The following is a 16575-nucleotide window of genomic DNA, read 5'->3' as shown; positions in this document are numbered from 1 at the left end:
GCAGTGGTGGACTCTCCCTCTTTTTGGGCATTTAAACGGGCATTGGATAGGCATATGGAGGATAGTGGGCTAGTGTAGGTTAGGTGGGCTTGGATCGGCGCAACATCGAGGGCCAAAGGGCCTGTACTGCGCTGTATTTTTCTATCTATCTATCTATCTCTGTAGGTCAAACCTGGTTATCTGTCCGTTTTTTTGTAGGTTCCTCAGTGTGTTGTTTATCCTATTGGTGAGCTGTGGGGTGGCATCAAACTCCCTCTTTTGGTAGGTGTTGGAATCTGCAAGTAGTTGCGCTTTTTGGATGTAGTCTGCTTTGTTCAGGATGACCGTCATTCTGCCTTTGTCTGCAGGTAGTATGACTATGTTCTTATCATTTCTTAGTGCTTTTAGTGCTTCCCTCTCCTTGGTGTTGAGGTTGTGTGTTTGTCTTTTCCTTGTTATCAGGGGTACGATACTTTGTCTCACTGTTTGTTGTGTCTCTTCAGCCAGTCCATTGTTCCCAAGTGTGCAATCTAGTGCTGCTAGGAAGTCTGCTGTCTTGGCGTCCCTGTGGTTGTAGTTGAGTCCCTTGGCTAGTACTGTTCTTTCCGTGTCTGTGAGCTGTCTGTGGGAGAGGTTTCTAACCCAGGTCTGTGTTGTGGTGTCCTCTCTGTTGTGTGTTAGTTTGGCCATTTTTTCTTTTAGTGCCGTTTTTTTGCGGTGTGTGGTCCTGTTCTGTCCTATGGTGATGGCCTGTTCTATGGTCCAGGTCCATTCCTGATTGGTGGTTTTTGAAATTAACGATTTTTGGTGCGCAATTTCTTGTCTGTATTTGTGAAGTCTATTGTGAGCGTCTGTAATCATTACCTGGATCATCCTGAATCTGTTCTGTTTGGCTGTGTCCCTGGCTTGTGGGTCTGCATGTGACACATGGTGGAAGGATTCGATTCTTTCAGCATTTGTGCAGGAACGTATGTGGCGCTCAGGCGGTTGGCACAGGATTCCCTTTTCCTGGCTTGTCTTAGCGTCTCTCGCCCGTAGGTGTTCAAAGTTTGTGAGAGAATTTGTAGCTCTTTTGTAGAAGAAGACTGCACAAAACACTACATAGGACAAACAGGAAGACAGCTAATGATCTGCATCCATGAACACCAACCAGCCTTGAAACGACACAACCAGCTATCCTTAGTAGCCACACACTCAGATGACAAGCAACATGAGTTTGACTGGGACAACACTACTATTATAGGACAAGCCAAACAGAGAACAGCCAGGGAATTCCTAGAGGCATGGCATTCATCCACAGATTCAATCAATAAGCACATCGACCTGGACCCAATATACCGACCACTGCAGTGGACAGCTGGAACTGACAACCGGAAGCGGCAGATACAAATCACTATAAATGCCGGAGAAAACATCACAGAAGCGCTTCACAGGAGGCTCCCAAGCACTGAGAATGTCACCTAGACAGGGGACGAAATGTCTGCAACACAAATTCCCAGCTTGGCGAACAGAACCACAACATAGATAAGAGTTGTTTCTACTGGTGGGTGAGACTAGGACTAGGGGACATGGCCTCTAGGGGGAGTAGATTTAGGACAGAGATGAGGAAGGACTGCTTTTCCCAGAGAGTAGTGAACCTATGGAATTCTCTGCCCAGGAAAGCATTAGAGGCGGCTTTATTGAATATATTCAAGACACAGTTGGATGGGTTTTTGTATGGTAGGGGAATTAAGGGCTATGGGGATAATGCAGTTAGGAGGAGCTGAAATGATGGTTAGATCAGCCATGATCTTAATAACTGGTGGAGCAGGCTCAACAGGCCAAATGGCCTACTCCTGCTTTATTACTATCAAAGGTTGCAGGCTGTTTGTAGGATAGAGGGGTTGGCAAAAGATTACATCTAGCAAGATCGTGGGGAGATCAACACACAAGAATGTCAGAGTTTGACAGCAGGCTGTTGACTGAGATTAGAGACTGTTACCTAAGCTTTGGCTACTTGGGGAATTAGAAAATGAACAAAAGCGGGCTGAGATAAGTGGGGATAAACTAGGTTTGAACTCCTGCGGACCAGGCAAGTCAAATTGGCACAGAAACAACATAAAACAAAATTGTTGAGGACATTCCCATCTCATGAGTTCAGATGCTACACCAGGGTTGAATAATCTGGACTGGTACATTGCTGCAGTACAGAGAGTGTGCTGCACTGTTCAGATGCTGTCTTTCATATCAGAAGTTAAACCAGGTCCCTGTTTAAATGGATGTAAAGTATCCCATTGCTGCTATTCTGAAAAAGGATCCGGGGACTCCACTGGATCCTGACCGATAGTCATCATTCAACCAGAAATATCTGGTCACCATCTTTTGACTGTGTGGGAGTTCCCTGTGTACAAATTGGCGGCCTCGTTCCCCTTCACTGCAGCAATAACTGTACTTCAACTACTTTGTAAAGTAACTCCAGGATGTCCCAAGGTTGTGAGAATCACTACATCACTGCAAGTTATTTCTTTGCAAAATGCTTTGGGGTGTGTGAGACATCTGGTGAATCCAGGACCTTTCAGTTAGCTTAAACCTGAATTTGCTTAATATTACAGAAATTGATGTTCATTAGTCCTTGAGAAGCAACCTGGGTTATCCAGTAACCAGACATCTCTTAGACAGCAATTAAAATTTAACACAAGTAAAAGGAAAAGCTCAAAAGATGTTTATAACCAGACTTCAACTGACTAATCTTGATGGTGCCATAAACTCAGAAGAAAGGGTTGAGTGGTTTTAGAAACATCAGCAGACACTTAATTATAGTGTTTCTTTTTACTTTCTTCCCAGGATCCGTGATGTGCAAATGCATAAAATAATTTATGTTCAGCTACATTAAATTCTGATCTCCCAGTGAGCTAGTCTGTACAGCAACTCCAGATATTTAACTCTGCCACACGCAAGTAAAGTACATACTGATTGACCTCGAGCTACAATCACCTCCTGTCAAGCTGTGAAATGCTAGTTTCACGAGATGGGTGTGAACACACTGCTTTTCACAGGTAATTTATTGCAGTGCATTTAATACAAACACTGAGAGCAATTAAGGGTTTATAGAGCAGTGAGTTACAGAAATTGTGTACAGAGAATGTGTGTACTGCTCAAAGGTTTAAGAGGCACATCACTTACCCCCAACAAAGTCGTGTCTGAAAAGCAAGAGCCAGAAATCTCATAAGCCTTTATGAAACAAACAGGCAAATTTATGTTTTGCGTGGAGAACTTTCTTCAAAAGAAGTGGCCAAAACTTTTGGCAACTTCTCTCCAATTGACTATCCTGCAGCTCCCCACCACCACCTCCAGGGTAGTTAGGGATTGAGAATAAATTGTGACCTAACCAGCAATGCTCACATCCTGTGAATAAACGTGAGAAGGATGTTGCTTTGTATGCTCAATGTTTCCAGAGGTTTTTGTTTTTATTTTGATTTTCAGTATTCGCATTAATTTACTTTTTGGCTTGTGCCTTGCCTCATGGTCCCAGCCTTGGCTCAGTGAGTAGAATGCTTGCCGCTTGAGTTCAAAGGTTTTGTATTCAATTCCCACACCAGGAACAGGAGCACACAAGCTAGGTTGGTACTGAAGGTTCTATCTTTCAAATGAGACATTCACATCTACGTGATGTTGTGAAACTTGAAAGGGTTCAGAAAAGATGCACAAGGATGTTACCAGGGTTGGAAGATTTGAGCTATAGGGAGAGGCTGAACAGGCTTGGGGCTGTTCTCCCTGGACCGTCGGAGGCTGAGGGGTGTCCTTATAGAGGTTTACAAAATTATGAAGGGCATGGATAGGGTAAATAGGCAAAGTCTTTTCCTTGGGGTCAGGGAGTCCAGAACTAGAGGGCATAGGTTTAGGGTGAGAGGGGAAAGATATAAAAGAGACCTGAGGGACAACTTGTTCACAGAGAAGGTGGTTTGTGTATGGAATGAGCTGCCAGAGGAAGTGGTGCAGGCTGGTACAATTGCAACATTTAAGAGGCATTTGGATGGATATATGAATAGGAAGGGAGGAATATGGGCCGGCTGCTGGCCAGGTGGGACTAGATTGGGTTGGGATATCTGGTCGGCATGGATGGATTGGACTGAAGGGTCTGTTTCCATGCTGTACATCTCTATGATTCTATGTGGATCCAAGTAATATCTAGTAACATTTCAGAGAAAAAAACAGGGCATTTTCACCATTGTGCTGGTCAATATGTATCCCTCAAACAACATTCCTTCAAATAAATTACAAAGTAACATATCGTGTTGCTATTTGTGGACGTCACTTGCCTGAAAAAGTTTGGTGGGGTGGTGAGAGGGAGGATGGCTTTGTTGTAATTCTTATCTTTGTTTTTAATCCCTCAAAATCCTTCTCCCTCCCTACTTATGTAATGTTCACGAAGCCCACAACTCTGAGGTATCTGACCTCTTCTGTTTCTGAACTTTTGAAAAGCACAGTTTTAATTATTGCACCATTTGATTCATTGCTTTAGCCTTGGCGCATTGGGTATCCTGTGCACTCATACAAAAAGACATCAAGGTTGACAATCTGGTGTCAGTTAAGTGTGATTAAGCTGACTGGGCAGTGAAACCTAGTGCTACAAGGAGTACTGTGAGGCAAATGGTTAAGATATGGGTGGCTCAGTGGTTAGCATTGCTGCCTCACAATGTCATGGTCCCTGGTTTGATTCCAGCCTCAGGTGTCTGTTTGTGTGGAGTTTTCATATTCTCTACACGTGTTTCTGCGATGTGCCCTGGTTTCATCCTAGTCCAAAGATGTTCAGGTTTGCTGCCCCAGAGTATCCAGGGATGTGCAGACTTAGTGGATTAGCCATGGTGACTGCGGGGTGGAAAGGGATGGGGTGGGGGTGCTGGGTTTGGTTACATGCTCTTGAGAAGGTTGGTGCAAATTCAGTGGGCTGAATAGTCTTTTATTGCACTGTAGGAATTCTATGATTACAACAATAATTAGACTTCAAAAGCATTTCATTGGTTGTGATATGCTTTGACATGTCTAGTGGTCTTGAACTCTTCTCCATAAATGCACGTTTTGTTTTTCTGAGACCCCCCAGAGGTGGAATTAGCTCTCCTGAGCCTTTCCAGCTATTACTTCTCTTTCCTCCTTCAGGGCATTCCTTAAGTCCCATCTCTTTGGTCAAGCTTTTGGCTATCTGCACTTAGATTATATTATACGGTTTGGATCTTGCTTTCCAACACTCCAGTGAAGTTCCTTGAGATGCTGCACTGTGTTCTAGGCACTAGATTAATCTATGTTTTTGGAGGCATAGGTAAAGCAATCCAAAGTGAAGCTTCTCCCAATGGCAAGACTAATTTATCTTAATGTATTACCACTTGATTTTGCGATAGCGTTCAATAGAACACTTTTACAACTTCTTAGCAGCTGGTAGAACCAGGTGAGCAAGTTTACATCGGTGTACATGACATTCAGTACTGGCTTTGATAACTGTATATCCTTCTCCTAATATTTGCTGAAGGGGTGAAATGGAGGGAATTAAGTGTTTTGCCTGTTAAATGGCTGCTGATGAGTCAGTGATACAGTGTTTGCATCCGCAATCATAAAATACAAATGATAGTGAAGATCCTGGAACCAAAATAAAGCACATTGACTTTCTGCGTGTCTCATGATTGTAGTCTTCTGCAGGCAGAGCTAAATATTAAGATACCAATCTTCAAATCCAACTCTTTATACTATCCTTTTCAGGCAAACATTTCTGAATATCCTACTGATGTTGAATAAGAATAAAATTGAACAGCAAAGTGAGGTTAATATTAAATAATACAGGTTAGCTTTGTGCCTAAATCTTAGGAGAGCAGCGAATTGCAAGAAGCATTCGAGCATTACATTTAGAACTGATGAATGCACTTGATGAATCTTGGCTTTGTGTCTTTGTATCTATCACTCTGCTTGTATGTCTGTGTGTGTGCACGGCATAGCTGTCACGTTTTTCTGCTCCTAACTTATTTGCTTAGTTAGCTATCCAGTGTTTCAAGTGTGCTTGGCCATTGAATGAGACCATGGCTGATCTTTTTCAGAAATCAGTGTCTCATGTGAAGATAATGTGTTGGAGAAGGCCATTCTGCTCCTCAAGCCTGTTCCACCATTCTCCAAGTCAGAAGTCACACAGCACCAGGTTACAATCCAACAGATTTATTTGAAATCACAAGTTTTCAGAGCTCTACTCCTTCATCAGATGATTTAAAATAAACCTATTGGACTGTAGTCAAGATTAGAGTGATGCTGGAAAAGCATACCAGGTCAGGCAGCATCCAAGGAGCAGGAAAATCGACGTTTCGGCAAAAGCCCTTCATCAGGGTCCTTTCCTGATGAAGGGCTTTTGCCCAAAACGTCGATTTTCCTGCTTCTCAGATGCTGCCTGACCTGCTGTGCTTCTCCAGCACCACTCTAATCTTGACATCTGCAGTCCTCACTTTTGCCTATTGGACCTGGCGAGGTGTGACTTCTGACTTTGCCAACCCCAGTTCAACACCAGCACCTCCACATCATGGTCACCATTTACCAAGTTAAAAATCACACAACACCAGGTTATCGTCCTGGTTTATCTGGAAGTACAAGGTTTTGGAGCGCTGTTCCTTCATCAGGTAGCTAGTCACCGTGGCTGATCTAATTGTAACCTCAAATCCACATTCCTGCCAACCTTTGATAACCTTTCACTAACTTGCTCAACAAGAATCTATCCATCTCTACCATGAAAATATTCAAGAGTTCTGTGTTCGCCACATTTTCAGAAAAAGAGTTCCAAAGAGCCTGAGAGAAAAATTTCACTTCATGTTTAAATGGCTGCCTCTGATTCTCAAGTAGTGGCATCTCATTCCTAATTCTCAGAAGAGGAAACATTCTCTTCCACATCTACAGGGTCAAATACCTTACATTTTGATCAAGCTTAGTGTAATAGAGTAGGTTTTCGCCATTGGGCCATTTATTTGAGTTTGATGAAATTGACAAAATCGAAGCCTGTAGGCCTCCTGTTATCTGGGACCATGTTGAACTGGGTTGGAGTGAGAATAGCCTCATCATGATGAAACAGCTCAAATACTGGTACAGCTTCCAGGCCTAACAAATCTGTGAAAAGGTAGAATAGTTTTCACAGATGTAGGGGATGGAACAGCTGTCAGGAACAAAGTTATATCATTGTGAGGTGCTGCAGAATTTTCAAATCTCTTTGTGGTCACATTCCTTTATATCTCTGCATGCTCCTCTAGCCCCTCAAACTTCTGAGATGTCAGTGTACTTCTGATTCTGACCTTGTGATTTCCTTTCGGGTGGCACGGTGGTTCAGTGGTTTACACTGCTGCCTCACAGCGCCAGGGACCCATGTTCGATTCCCACCTCGGGTCTGTGTGAAGTTTGCACATTCTCCTTGTGTCTGCGTGGGTTTCCTCCGGGTGCCCTGCTTTCCTCCCACGTTACAAAAGGTGTTTAGGTGAGGTGAATTGGACATGCTAAATTGCCCATAGTGTTAGGGGTAAATGGAGGGAAATAAGTCTGGGTGAGTTACTCTTCGGAGGGTCAATGTGGACTTGTTGGGCTGCAGTGCCTGTTTCCACACTGTAGGGAATCTAATCTAAGCTAATTTTAATGTCTCCAACATGATAGTTATATTTTCAGTTGCATGTGTCCAAGGCTCTGAACTACTCTGCCTACACCTCGTTGTCTCTCTATTGCGTTTTCCTCATTCCAACCTACCTCTTTCACCAGTTGGACATCCAGCTAGTATATCCTGATCTGGCTCTGTGATATACTTTATGATGCATCTCTAAAGCAGGTCTATCTTCTTGCATTAAAGATATGATTTAAATATGTTGTTGGATAGGATAAATAGACACTGTCTTTTCCCTGGGGTGAGAGTGTCCAGAACCAGAGGGCACAGGTTTAGGGAGAGAGGGGAAAGAATAAAAGGGACCTAAGGGGCAACTTATTCACACAGAGGGTGGTGCGTGTGTGGAATGGGCTGCCAGAGGAAGTGGTGGAGGCTAGCACAATTGCAACACTTAAAAGGCATCTGGATGGATATATGAATAGGAAGGGTTTGGAGGGATATGGGCTGGGTGCTGGCAGGTGGAACTAGACTGGGTTGGGATACACAAGCGGTATGGATGTGTTGGTCCGAAGGGTCTCTTTCTATGTTGTACATCTCTACGACTCTGTTGATTTACTATGTTAAAAGTGCTGTACAAATGCAGGAGGCTATTTTGGTTGGTGACAATTCAGAACTCCAATCCATCTTAAATTTGTACTGTGGGGAAAACTTGGAGAGTCAATGCTTAAAGAATAAGAGGCAACTTGATTGAAACATAGAAGATCCTGAAGAAACTTGACAGTGTGGGTGAAGGCATGAGGTTTCCTCTTATGGGAAAATCTAAAACTAAGGGTTATGGTTTAAAAACAATAGGGTTCCCGATTTAAAATTGACATTAGGCAATTTTCTTGTTCCTCTGTGAGGATCTTGAGTCTTTGGAACCCCATCCCTGAAGAGATGGAGAAAGCAGAGTATGAATCTTTTTAAGGCAGCGATAAATAGATCCTTGCTCGTTACAGACCAAAAGGTTATCAGGATGAGGCAAGGGTATGGATTTGAGGTTGCAATCAGATCAGCCATGATGTTATTAAACAGTGGAGCAGGCCCAAGAGGCTGATTGGTCTACCCCTGCTTCTGATTGGTATGTTCCTGTATCCATTATTAATTATATGGCATGCAATCAAATAGGGGACCAGTGTAGTAAATCCAAACTGGTGAGGCTGCTTAATTTTTTTTTGACTGTGCAAAGAAGCAGATAAGAGACAAGTTGCAAAATGTTGGAGTGCAGGCTTTCACACATGAGTTATGGTGGAAATATCTTTAGTTCAAAAAAGTAAAGGTCATATTGTGAGCAGATTTGGCCCTTGTATATAAGGAAGGATGTGCTGCCTTGGAGGGTGTCCAGAGAATCACAAGAACAATTCTGGGCTTGAAGGGCTTGTCATCAGTGGGGTAGAACTCGATGGAATTTAGACGAATGAGGAAGAACTTTCAATGAAAATTACAGAACACTGATAGGACTGGACAGAGTGAAGACATGGAGAAGATACTTCTACTATTAGAAGAGATGACCCTTTCGAACTGAGATGAGGAATTTCTTCATCCAGAGAGTGGTTAGTCTGTGGAACCCATTGCGATAGAGGGAGGGTTGTGGAGGCCAAATCATTGGGTGGCTCTAAGACAGCGATGAGATAGGTTCTTGATTAGTAAGGAAATCAAAGGTTATGGTGAGAATGCAGTTGAATTAGGCTGTGAAACGTATTAGCCATGATCGAATGGCCGATCAGACTCAATGGGCTGAATGGCCACACTCTGATCCTATATCTTATGGTCTTGTGACAAATTAAAATGATATGTATCTGGGGGAGGGAAGACTCAAAAAAAGAAAAATGAAAGCACATTGAATAAAATTGCTTTTGCAGATTCTTGACCAAGTTGACATTTGTTCTGTCAAGGTTTTGGTTAGAGTGGTGTTGGAACCCTATTGTTTTTAAACCATAACCCTTAGTTTTAGATTTTCCCATAAGAGGAAACCTCATGCCTTCACCCACACTGTCAAGTTTCTTCAGGATCTTCTATGTTTCAATCAAGTTGCCTCTTATTCTTTAAGCATTGACTCTCCAAGTTTTCCCCACAGTACAAATTTAAGATGGATTGGAGTTCTGAATTGTCACCAACCAAAATAGCCTCCTGCATTTGTACAGCACTTTTAACATAGTAAATCAACAGAGTCGTAGAGATGTACAACATAGAAAGAGACCCTTCGGACCAGCATCCGAGGAGCAGGAAAACCGACGTTTCGGGCAAAAGCCCTTCATCAGGAATTACTCTGTCAATTCTGGCTGAGGATGGAGTAAAGCTAATGCAAAAAAAGACTCTGCATGTTCATGGCCAATGGACGGCTCAAGGTGTTTTATAGCAATGAAACACTTTAAGAATGTTGGTGCTGTTGTAACAGAGCAACCAATTTGTTCACAGCAAATTCCCAACAAACAGTAATGTGACAGTGATGCCCAAGAATGGTATTTTTATGATGTGGAATGATGAGGAGTAAGTATTGGCTACAATGGCAGGTTTATCTCCCCTATACCCGTTCAGATTAGTGCCATTGGACATTTTGCATGCACCCAAGATGGCCTTAGTTCAGTGCCTGGTCTGGAAGACAGTCCTGCTGAGAAGTGTGCAGTACAGGTCTGGATCATCAGTATAGATTTTGTATGATGAAGCCCTGGAGTGACACTATTGCAGCTGTTCAGCAGGGTCAGGGTTAATTCCAAAAAGCAAACCAAATTTAGCCTTCAAGTCTCCAAGTGATGTTCAAGTACATAACAAATTCCTGAAAACAGAGCACAGTGCCAATCACAGCAGAGTGCCTTGTGAATGTGTAGTTCTTTCAATGTTGTTCGTATCTAGTGCAATAACAGCCTGAGAATGTGGTATGGTACAGTGTCCCTTCCGCAAGAGCGCATGTTTCAATAGTAGGGGCTCTTTCTTTGCTTCAGCAGAGTTGTGTAATGTGAATGCAATGTGAGAGGAGTGATGTCTCATTTGCCATGCAGCAATCGGGATCGATGGTCCATTATACAGTAATAAACAGGAGATGGTCTGGAATGCAGTGATAACTCAATTAAACATTGCCGTACAGTACTGCTTCTGAATTCGTTCAGCCGTGTTGCGTTGCTTGTGCCAGAGCAGCTGGTTTGGAATTTGTAAATTTCCTGCTCTTTACTCCTGTCTCTTCCACACCTCCCCCCAGCCAACTTTCTTCAAATCTCCTTCACTTTCAATCCTCCCACCAGTCCATAACCTTTCACGTTGTGCAAGTTTCCAACCTTGGGATGTCTCCTTGCAGATCGGTGATCGAAATGGTGAATTAACAGCCCAATTGAATGTGGCACAGCTGCAGTCAGTGCTCGGCATGACCTCAACTCAGCAAGACAAGCAGTCTGCTCTCTACCATACTGACTACGAAGCACAAGGTAGGCGTAACGTCTTTCTTTACATAGAAGAAAAGCAACCAGAATGTTGTGGGCAAGCTAATTTTAATCTAAAATGCGTAATCTCAGATAAGCAGATGTCAATAATGCTCTATGAAGGATAACAGCACTAAGTATGACATGCAATGATAGTAGTGTTAGGTTGCCTTTAAGATCCCTATGTTTTTTTTAAATTGATTTGAATGGCTGAGTTGTACCCTGTTGACACAAGGTGTTGGTTCTCTGGGTGTGATCCCGTGCTGTAATTTGTATGTTACTTTTTCCTTCGTATGGTTTTTGCTTTTGGAGGATTTTCTCTGGCAAGAATTTTGTTGCGTGTAGCTAACCGAATTTGCAAAATTAGCCAGATGATGACTTGAAAAGCCAGCTTATAATTGAAGACAAGTTGTAGTTGTTTTATGTTTTAATATCTTTGAAACTGTTAACTCATTTTGCAATCTTTTTTGTTGTAAGCCTGTCAGTTTTGATTCTAAAATCCTTCTTCGAATAATTCCAGCGTTTTCCTTTGTTGCTACTTTACTTGAGTGTTGATGTGAGTTGTAATGCCAAGTTTTTTTTTGTGCTTAGTTTTTTGAGGAGTAATTACACTGAACAGTGCTTTGAGTATTGATGGCTGATGAAAGAGACTTGAGGTGGAGTTACTAAACAGTCTCAACTAGTAGGTACAAGCAAATGCCTTTTAAGTTTAAAGATGATTTTTTGACACGGGCTTTTGCTTGAAACTTCGATTTTACTGCTCCTCGGATGCTGCCTGAACTGCTGTGCTTTTCCAGCACCACTCTAATCTGGACCCTGATTTTGAATCAGACATTGCGTCTTGTCATACCCCCTACCCTGGATACAGATGAATTGATCTGTATTTCAGGGGAAGGTCATTAGGGAAAAAAAATAGTAGTCCCCTCTTATCCGTGGGTGATACATTCCAAGACCTACCGCGGATGCCCGAAACTGTGGGTAGTAGTGAACCCTATCAATTGAATGGGAAATTTACCTCCCCGGCAGCCCCCAGTCCCTGGTTCTGGAATGTTCCATGTAATACTTCTGGGCCACAGTAAACCACAGATAACTGAAACCACAGGAACCAATTCCGCAGAGAAGGGAGTTCTACAGCACAAATAAATGGAAAAATGTTATCTCTCTATAATAATGTATAACACTCCACATAACATTGTAAATATTCAGTCAGTCAGAAGAGAAAGAAACTATTTCAGTTTGATAACCTTTTAACTGATGGGCTGAGATAGTGCAAGGTGAAGAAGGAATTGATATCAAACACCAACACCAGCCGAGATCAATTGGGGCTGAATGGCCTGCTCCTGTGCTTTAAACACTATGTAGATGCTTAGAACTTCGGATGAGTGTGCTTCAGTTGTTGTCTTGTGAAATTGTGGTGGTGATATTTGGGGAAGACAGTGGTGGATGTGTACGAACTATTAGTACAAGAAGCACAATGAATAAAAACGCTCAGTGTTTTCTGTAGGCCGAGTGGCTATTCCCGAGCCAGCAATACTGCATTTACCACCTTCATAACACAACACAAGAAAAGGTTGTCAAGTTGCCAAATGCTAGTTTGCAACTCCCAGTGCTAGATCTTAACAATCTTAAAAAGAGGTACATGCAACTTTAACTGACAATATGCCAACATGTGCATCATTTCTGATGACATAAACCATTGGATCCTTTGACTCACCACAAACAGGGTCATGGAAGACCTGCTGGTAATTATCTTGGATGGTTCCAGCATCCAGTGCACATTTGTTGCACACCAGATGTCTTACTTTGCTGCAAAGAAAATTATCTTTAAATCAAGTAAAAATTGTTCACTTATCTGGAAATTTAGAAAAATCCTCCAGCCAGCAATAAAATTCTAATGGATTTCAGTTATGGTGTATTAAACAGAGGGTCCACTTTTGCAATGTCACCCAACTTATTGAGAGTAATGTCTGGAAATATCTACTCGAATTAGCATTGAGATATCCCATTTGTCCCTTGTATAACTATTATGGTTGCTGAAGTTTGATTTTTCTTGTTCTCATACATAAATGTTTAAGATTCAAATGCAATTGACCCATGTTGAAAAGTGGAATATTAAATGACATCCTTTAATGACTATTTGTTTTCTCAGAGTATATTGAGGTAAAAACAAAGTTTGTCAGGTTGAACAATCAAAACAGAAATACTACCATAACCAAAGTGGAATTAACTAATCCAATTCTGGGACAATTTGGTTCCAAGTATTGCCCTTTTGCACTAATTGGAATACTCTTGGCATAATGTATATATCCAATGTAAGAATGTTGTGGGAATTTAATACACTACACAGATTATTATTTTCCCACAAGCAGCTTTATTGTCAACAAGGACGTGTGCCAAGATTCAGTTTAGCTAGTCACTGATCATCAGCTGCAGTAATAACCACATGTGAAACAAAAGGGGATTTAAAATTATTTTAAACTCAATTGTGGGAAATGGGTGTTACTGGCTGGCCGGCCAACATTTATTGCCCCCCAACCCTGATTTGCGATTGACCTGAGTGGCCTGCTAGGCTATTTCAGGGAGCAGTTAAGAGTCAACCACATTGCTGTGGGTCTGGAGTCACATGTAGGCCAGACCAGGTGAGGATAGGTTTTTCAGGCAATTGACAATGGTTTCATGCTTATCAGTAGATTCTTAATGCCAGATTATTATTGAATTCAAATCCCGACATCTGCCATGGCAGGATTCGAACCCAGGTTTCCAGAATATTAACTGAGTTTCGAAATTAATGGTCTTGGGATAAGACCACTAGGCCATCACTTAGCCTTCCACAAGGGGATTATTATTTTGGATTATTAGACATGAAAACATGAGGCCTGGGTCACTTGGAATCATTCTGTTGTTTTCTCAACCGTAAAATTCTTTGTCGGTAATTTTTGGATTATTGTGACTTGAAGTCCAAATAGTTTTTTTTATTCACTCATGGGATGTGGATATCTCTGGTTAAGTCAGCATTTATTGCCCAATCCTAACTTCCCTCTGGGCAATTAAGAGTCACCTGTCTGGAGTCATATGTTGATCAGACAGAATAAGTAGGGATGACAGATTTCTTTTTCTGAAGGTTGTTAGTGAACTAGGTGGGCTTTTCCTGACAGTGGTTCCATGGTCATCAGTAGACTCTTAATTCCTAATTTTTATTGAATTCAAATTCCACCATCTGCTATGAACCTTGGGTCTCCAGATTAAGAGTCTGACAATGATTAATAAAGAGATTAACAATGTCAAGAAGCCTCACCTCCTCTTAAATTGTTTCTTCGCTACGGTGTTCAGGAGACCTAAATTCTCACAGTTGGAGCCAGCTAATGTGGGAGTAAATTCTACATTCAAATCAAGGATTGATTGAAGGTTCCAGACGCCAACATAAAGCTAAAACTGTAAAAATCCTCATTGGCTCAGCCTTCAGTAGAAAAGCCAGGTTGTTACAGAGGGGGAATAAATCAGAAAGGCTGATTAAAATCGTTGAGCTGTTTATTTTTAAACAGAAGGTGATCCAGTTAACGATTAGAGAAAGTTTCAGGATCTTGTATCCAGTTCCTAAATATTTTCCCATCATCCTGACTCATGTTCATTTTTAAGTGGATATTAATATAATAGATATTTCGGTTTGTGAAAATTCGGTCCCACGTGTGCTAATGTCAATCTTCCGAGAGATGACAGATGCGTTGAGAATACTACCTGAATTTCAAAGTGTGAAATAGGCTAATTGTTATCCCTGGGCTAAACAATCTTAAGATGTATGCTTTTGATACTCCAAGGGCTTGGCCTATTTTAAAGAAGTCTAGTGGAACCCATAATATAGGAATTCAATTGTTATACTGTACCTGTACCGGAAACCAGGGCAATATGCTTTCCAGGACATTTAATATTTTTAACAATTAATATTTTCCATATGATGTTGCAAATGTATGTCAACTGCGCTGTTTTAGATTAGATTAGATTCCCTACATTGTGGAAACAGGCCCTTCAGCCCAACCAGTCCACACTGACCCTCCGAAGAGTAACCCACCTTGACCCATTTCCCCTCTGACTAATGCACCTAACATTATGGGCAACTTTAGCATGGCCAATTCACCTGACTTGCACATCTTTGGACTGTGGGAGGAAGCTGGAGCACCCGGAGGAAACCCACACAGACACGGGGAGAGTGTGCAAACTCCACACAGACAGTCGCCCGAGGCTGGAATCAAACCTGGGAGCCTGGTGCTGTGAGGCAGCAATGCTAACCACTGAGCCACCGTGCTGCCCCAATCTCCATCAATCCAATAAAATTTAAGAGAAATGAGCTATAATATTTTAATGCATTATTTTTTTTAAGTTGGCTGCCCTAAGTACTTGTTCCCATTTCAGAGTTAGAAAGTTTGTGATTCCATCCAATATTCCCTTATGACTAGCCTGAGATACGTAGTCTTGCTGTGAAATGCTATGTGTTAGCAAAGAAAGTAACATCTGGGTGCAGTAAGAGAGAACCTCTAGTATTTGGGGTGAGCATGTGTTGTCAGGGCATCTAATTGCATTCACATCTTAATGTTCTGCCTCCAATCTTTGACCCAGACGTACTTGACGTCCAACTTGCTTGGCTTGTTTATCAAAATTGATTGCCGTGACCTCAAAAGATCAATTTCATGATCTTTTGTGGTGACGGCTATCAATTTTGAAAAACAAATTTTTTGAAAATGAAATAATTTGGTTGAGTAGTTTTAGCCCTTGATTAAAGTAGCCTGAATTCCAGAAAGGTGGATACTGTACTCTGAAAGAGATAAAGAAATATTTGCGTTTATACAGTACCTTTCATGGCTGCAGAGAGGTGATGGCCTACTGGTACTTTGAGACTTTTAATCCAGAGACCCAGTTAAAGTTCTCATGTCTTCATTGAAGAGAGCAATGGATGATTATTTGGATAGAAGTGCTGTGCAGGGATATCGGAAAAGATTGGCATTAGGTAGTAGAACCAGTGCAGGCATGATGGGCCAATTGGCCTCTGATACAAACAATCCCAAAGCACTCTTAGCACCCTTTTCTTTTTTCATGGGCGTTAATGGCAAGTTTTTGGATTTGTAGTTGTTACTATCCTTGATTTCCCTTAAACTGAGCAGTTTTCTCAACCATTTTGGAGAGCCACATTGAGTCAGCCATATTGCAGTGGGCAGATCAGACCAGGTAAACTCAGCAGATTTCCTTCCTAAAGGGCATTAGTGAACAGTTGATAATAATTCCACAATTGCCATTACTGAGTCGAGCTTACAATTCCAGAGTTTTTCTCCTAATTTTTAATCAAATTTGAAATTCACCAGACCAACGGTGGGATTCAAACCCATGTCCCTGAACATTAGCCTAAACTTGTGGATTACTCACCAGGCTCTGCAGCTTCCCAAATTATTTCAAAAAATCAGATGGTACACAAGGGCTCCTTTGGCCCATTGAGTCTTCACTGACAGAATCTCCTTTAAATCTGCACTCGTTCCACTTTCCAGTACTTGGCTAATTGCCTGTTATGAC

At 41.9% G+C, this 16575-nt stretch overlaps 1 protein-coding gene across 8 annotated transcripts in view; it reads left to right on the top strand.

The window, feature by feature from the left end:
- gpsm1b (G protein signaling modulator 1b) overlaps positions 1-16575 on the top strand; it is a 255633-nt gene that overhangs the window by 155430 nt on the left and 83628 nt on the right. For all 8 annotated transcript variants that reach the window (XM_087998244.1, XM_087998247.1, XM_087998246.1 and 5 more), the window contains one exon: positions 10899-11025. In XM_087998244.1, coding sequence (XP_087854370.1) covers positions 10899-11025 — 127 coding nt within the window. The remainder of the gene's footprint in view (positions 1-10898; positions 11026-16575) is intronic.

This window comes from Chiloscyllium plagiosum, unplaced genomic scaffold, assembly GCF_037043375.1.
Source record: "Chiloscyllium plagiosum isolate Xiang-an unplaced genomic scaffold, Cpla_swu_hap1 HiC_scaffold_21, whole genome shotgun sequence".
Taxonomy (NCBI): Eukaryota; Metazoa; Chordata; class Chondrichthyes; order Orectolobiformes; family Hemiscylliidae; genus Chiloscyllium; species Chiloscyllium plagiosum.
This window is presented reverse-complemented; position numbering and strand designations above follow the sequence as displayed.